Raw genomic sequence first — 6402 nt, 5'->3', positions numbered from 1 at the left:
CAATCATATTCTCATTTCAACTAATCACCCCTTAATTAAAATTTAAGGGCCCATTTGGCTATTAAAAAAATTATTTTTCTCTAGAAAATTTTCATTTTTTTTCAGAATTAGTAAAATTTCAAATTTCACTCGAAGTTGAATTTTGGAATTTTTTGAAATTTAAGGCCCAGTTTGTCCATAATTTTTTTTCTTTTCAGATACATGGAAATTTTTTGAAAATGAGTTTTTCAGAAAACTAAAAACCATTTTTTTTCAAATTTTTCAGAAAAACTTTTTTCCCCACTCATAAAACTGTAACATTTTTTCAAGGAAATGCTTCTCCAAATATAATTTCAAATTCCAAAATACCATTTTTCAGCTTAACTCCAAATATTATTTTTTCAAAATTTTCAATTTTTATGTCCAAACGCCTATTAAAAGCTCAAAAAAGCTGCTTTTCAAAATTTTCATTTCAAATCATTCACAAAAATTCAAAAATAACCCTAAATTATATTCATATCCAAACACAACTTTAATTTTCAAATACCATTTTCATTTTTAAAAAACTAGCTCCACAATTCCAATATCCAAACACCCACTAATACCTTCTTTTTTATCAATCTTTCTCTAGTCCCAATGCAAGAAAAAAAAAAGCTTGTGTAATACATAAGTTGTGACACAGTTTTAGTTATTTTTTTGTAGTGTTGGTTTTTTTCTTCTTCTTTCCCTTATTCTGCACTTCTACTACTAATGCAAGTCCCAATGGGGATACTTTATCAGCCTTTGTACATCACTACTATTACTTTCTTGATTTTCCTTTCTATAATCTTTGTTCCAGGTTCAGCTGTTGATCCTTTTACACAAGCACTCTTGAGCTTAAAATCTGAAATTCTTGATAATTCAAACAGTCTAAGTGACTGGATTTTGCCTTCTGATTCTGGAGTGAATAATCCTACAGATAAAATATTTGCATGTTCTTGGTCTGGTGTAAAATGCAATGAAAATTCTTCTTTGATCATTGGTTTGGATCTTTCAGTAAAAAATCTTGGTGGGGTTTTTTCAGAAGGCCAATTCAGTCCTTTTACTGATCTTCTTGATCTGAATTTGAGTCACAACTCATTTTCTGAGAAACTTCCTGTTGGTATTTTCAACCTCACAAAACTGAAAAGTTTGGATATAAGTAGAAACAATTTTTCTGGTCATTTTCCTAGTGGAATATCAAATCTTGTAAATCTTGTAATTCTTGATGTTTTTAGTAATAGTTTCTCAGGTCCTTTACCTAAAGATGTTTCACAAATTGAGTCACTCAAAATACTGAATTTTGCTGGTAGTTATTTCAGTGGTTCAATCCCTTCTGAATTTGGCTCATTCAAGAATCTTGATTTTATTCACTTAGCTGGAAATTCACTAAGTGGTAAAATACCATCAGAATTAGGAATGTTGAAAACAGTTACTCATATGGAAATTGGTTACAATACATATGAAGGAAGTATTCCTTGGGAATTAGGAAATATGAGTAAGCTTCAGTATCTTGATATTGCTGGTGCAAATTTATCTGGTTCAATACCAAAAGAGCTAAGTAATTTGACAAATCTTGAATCACTTTTCTTGTTCAGAAATCAACTTAATGGAAAAATCCCATTTGAGTTTGGAAAAATCATATCTTTATCAAGTTTGGATCTTTCTGATAATTTGCTTTCAGGTTCTATTCCTGAGAGTTTTTCTGAGTTGAAAAATCTAAAACTTCTTAGTGTTATGTATAATGACTTGAGTGGAACTATTCCTAAAGGTATTGCTAAGCTTCCATTGCTTGATACTCTTCTTATTTGGGACAATTTCTTTTCAGGGTCATTACCAAAAGACTTGGGAAAGTATTCAAAGTTGAAATATTTAGATGTTTCAACAAACTATTTTGTTGGTAATATTCCACCATATATATGTTCAAATGGGGTGTTATTAAAATTGATCCTTTTTTCTAATAATTTCAGTGGTGGAGTTTCTCCATCATTGTCCAATTGTTCCTCTCTTGTTCGAATCCGAATCGAAGATAATTCATTCTCAGGTGATATTTCCTTAAACTTTGGCAATTTTCCTGATTTGTCATATGTTGATATGTCTAGAAATAGGTTCAGTGGAGGGATTCCTGCTAATATTGCCTTAGCTTCAAATCTTCAATACTTCAATGTGTCTAATAATCCAAATCTTGGAGGTATAATCCCAGAAAAGGCATTGTCTTTGTCACTACAGAATTTCTCAGCTGTAAATTGTAGTATTTCAGGAGATTTTCCTCCTTTTGGACCATGCAAATCTTTACTCGTTCTCGAGTTGAGTATGAACAATGTTTCAGGTATTATCCCACAAAGTATAAGTAATTGTCAAAGTCTTGTGAGTATAGATTTGGCCAACAATAACTTAACTGGTCGTATACCGGTTGAGCTTGCTAGCCTTCCTAGTATTAGTGTTGTAGACTTGTCACACAATGGTTTTAGTGGTTCAATTCCTGCTAAATTTGGAAGCTCTTCTAGCTTAAAACTTCTTAATGTGTCGTTCAACAATCTCTCGGGTTCGATTCCTCTTGAGAAGAGTTTTAAGGTGATGGATGGTAGTGCCTTTTGGGGTAATCCTAAGCTTTGTGGTGAACCGTTGAGGCCTTGTCGCCACGGACCAAATGGACTAGAGTTGGGAAGCAGAAGGACACAGAAGTTGGCTTGGGTTCTTATTACTTGTGGAGTCGTAGTATTGGCTATTACAGCTGCAGTTTTCGGAGTGCTTCACTTCAGAAGAGGAGGTAAAGGGAAGTGGAAAATGGTTTCTTTTAGTGGACTTCCTCGGTTTACAGCGAATGATGTTTTGAGGAGCTTCAATTCTGTTGAAGAAGCCAAAGATTTGGTTCCACCTTTAGTAGCTGCTGATTGCAAAGCTGTTCTGCCGACAGGAATTACTGTTTTGGTGAAGAAGATCGAATGGAGACCAGAAAGAATGAATTCGATGTTGGACTTGATAGCGAGGATGGGCAGCGCAAGGCACAAGAACTTGACAAGATTTCTAGGATGTTGCTACAACAAGCAAATGGCTTACTTGTTGTATGATTACTTGCCTAATGGGAATTTGGCCGAAAGGATCCGAATGAAGAGAGATTGGGCGACCAAGTATAAAACCATTGTAGGAATTGCTAGGGGATTGTGTTTCCTGCATCACAATTGCTACCCCGCGATTCCTCATGGAGATTTGAAGGCAAATAACATTGTCTTTGATGAAAACATGGAACCTCATTTGACCGAGTTCGGTGTCAAATTCTTGAATCAGTTAAATAATGGTCCATTGCGAGCAAGAGTTGGAAATGAAACAGGTATGCACTTATACCTTCTAGTAGAAGATGTCTTCTGCAGTAAGATTTTTGTTACATAGTTACCAATAAAAGTGTGAAGGGGAGCCTTGGCGTAACTTGTAAAGTTGCTGCCACGTCACGGGTTCGAGCCGTGAAAACAACCTCTTGTAAAAATGCAGGGTAAGGCTGCGCACAATATACCCTTGTGGTCCGGCCCTTTCCCTGACCCCGTGCATAGCGGGAGCTTAGTGCACCGGATTGCTCTTTAGTTACCGTAAGAAGTGTTTAATGATCTTAATTTGAATGATGACATAAGTTATTAGCAGGTATTCATGTTGTAAATCGTGTTTAATTGTATCGAACAGGTGAAATTGACCGAGCTATAGAGGAAGAACTTTACAGGGACATGTACAACTTTGGTGAGGTGATTCTTGAAATCTTAACAAACGGGAAGCTGTCAAATGCAGCGACGAGCATACAGAATACCTCCAAAGAGGTTCTTTTGAGAGAGGTTTTGTATGAGAATGATGTTGCTCCGTCAAACACGGTCCAAGAGGAAATAAAATTGGTTCTTGAAGTCGCTTCGCTTTGCACCAGAAGTAGATCCTCAGATAGGCCATCAATGGAAGAAGCACTAAAACTTCTCTCTGGATTGAAGAAACAAGGGTAATAATGTTCTTGAACTAGAAGAGCAAGGCCAATATTTTGACATGATTAGATAATTCTGAAGCATAAGTATATTGTAAAGTATCTTTTTTATTTTCAGTTGATTTCAATAGAATGTTTTTTTATGTAAAGTAGAGGAATGTAAGTATGTTCTGTCCTCAGCAATAGAAGGTCTGGTGTTCTATCTTTTTTTGGATGTGCTTTATTCTTGAGAATGAAATACTATTATAGAGTAACTATTCCCATATTCATATGGTACTGATGCTAAAGTGGTACTTTATTCTACTGAGTAACTGAAAGTTATCCTTCAGAATATTGTCATAATTAGTTATAAATAACTCAACCTTAGATTCCTACAAGAATCACTCTATATAGAGTATAAAGACTTTTGTGCCTTAGCTAGGCTTGCTAGCATCATTTCTTGAAAACACTCTCTATCTACATGTTTATGGCATCTTCTCTTGACCTATGTTGCTCGCATCATTCAAAAACGTCTCGGGTGCATATCGGATCCTTTAAAAGATTTGTATTTTTAGGGGATCTTAGATTGGTACATCGATATTTTTGAAGGATCGGAGCAACATAGCTCTTGGACTATGTAAGGGTGGATGTACAATGGCAACAAGTGTAGCTGCACCCTATTTTCTCTCGACATATGTTGCTCGAATCCTTCCAAAATGACATATATTGCTTGAATACTTTAAAAATGTCTTAGCTGCGTGTCAGATCATCTAAAAGTTTTGCATTTTTAGAGGATCTGATATTGGCGCAGCAACATTTTTGGAAAAGTAAAAGCCAAGCTTGCAGATTTGAACCCCGATTCACAAGCATCTTCAGAAAATATGACGGTATCGCTTCTATTTACTTTTGTCTCTGTTTACTTCATCACTTTCAGCACAATCTGAAAATCTAACCAGCTTTGCATCTTCATTCTTCTCATACAACGAGCCAAAATCAATGGTTCCTTTCACATACCGCAGGTCCCTTTTTGTTGTACCCAATGTTGTTGAGAAGGCTTGTGAATGAATAGGGATGGCAAACGGTGCGGGGCGGTGCAGTTGCGGGGCAAACCCGCGCACACCCGCGAAGACGCCCCGCCCCGCAAAACAAAATTTGCTGTTTTTAACCGCCCCGCCCTGCGAAAACCCGCCCCGCGCAAACCTGCCCCGCATACATTTGTTTTGATTTTTTTTTTTTAATTTGGGAAAATTATCAAAAGATACCACATTTCAATGTATTATATTTTTCTTTTTAGAGAAATTTTAATGCAAGAACGTAGACTCTGTAAAATGATTATGGCCAACTAGTTTTAAATCTGTGCTGTTATAAAATAATAAAAGAATAAGAACAATATTGCAGAGAAAGAGAGAGGAAATTCTTATTGAATTTTGGGATGATTTACAATGGAGTAAGACCCCTCTATTTATAAGGGAAAAATGACTTAGCCTCAAAGTAAAACTCTCTACAAGATAGACATTCACTCCAAATAGAATTCTATTCATAACACTCCCCCTTGAATGTCTACTCGATAAGTAATGTGCCTCATTAAAACCTTAACTAAAATAAAACCCAATGGGAAAAAAAATTCTAGAAAAGGAAAAAGAGTACACATATCTAATAATACTCCTTTTGGTTGCCTCGTTAAAAACCTTGTAAGGAAAACCCAGTGGGACAAAACCTTATAAGGGAAAAAAGAGTACAACGCGCATTAACTCCCCCTGATGAGAGCATCAATTCATAGCTTTGAGCCTTCGCATCCCGATCTTGTACACTAGCTTCTTGAAGGTTGACGTCGGTAGAGATTTTGTGAACAAATCAGCCATATTATCACTTGAACGAATCTGTTGCACATTGATATCACCATTCTTTTGAAGATCATGTGTGAAAAATAACTTTGGTGAAATGTACTTTGTCCTATATCCTTTTATGAATCCTCCCTTCAATTGAGCTATGCATGCTGCATTATCTTCATACAAAATTGTGGGTAGTTTGTCACATGTCAAACCACATTTGTCTCGAATAAGATGTATTATAGACCTCAACCACACACACTCTCGACTTGCTTCATGAATAGCAATTATCTCAGCATGATTAGATGAAGTAGCCACAATTGATTGCTTAGTCGATCGCCAAGATATGGCAGTGCCTCCACAGGTAAATACGTAACCTGTTTGAGATCGAGCCTTGTGTGGGTCAGATAAATACCCAGCATCGGCATAACCAACAAGATCGGGACTGCAATTGTTGCCATAAAATAAGCCCATATCGGTAGTGCCTTTTAGATACCGCAATATGTGTTTGATCCCATTCCAATGTCTCTTTGTGGGAGCAGAGCTATATCTTGCTAAGACATTAACTGAAAAAGTTATGTCAGGCCTTGTAGTATTGGCAAGATACATTAGTGCACCGATTGCACTAAGATATGGTAC

At 36.1% G+C, this 6402-nt stretch overlaps 1 protein-coding gene across 1 annotated transcript; it reads left to right on the top strand.

The window, feature by feature from the left end:
- On the top strand, window positions 631–4220 carry LOC109234478 (leucine-rich repeat receptor-like protein kinase TDR). Its single transcript, XM_019400490.1, has 2 exons — window positions 631–3328; window positions 3673–4220. The coding sequence occupies exons 1-2, from the start codon at window positions 730–732 to the stop codon at window positions 3975–3977; spliced, it is 2904 nt and encodes a 967-aa protein (XP_019256035.1). The 5' UTR covers window positions 631–729; the 3' UTR covers window positions 3978–4220.

Source organism: Nicotiana attenuata, chromosome 11, assembly GCF_001879085.1.
Source record: "Nicotiana attenuata strain UT chromosome 11, NIATTr2, whole genome shotgun sequence".
NCBI lineage: Eukaryota > Viridiplantae > Streptophyta > Magnoliopsida > Solanales > Solanaceae > Nicotiana > Nicotiana attenuata.
The sequence above is the reverse complement of the archived record's forward strand: the minus strand, read 5'-3'. Positions and strand labels throughout refer to the sequence as shown.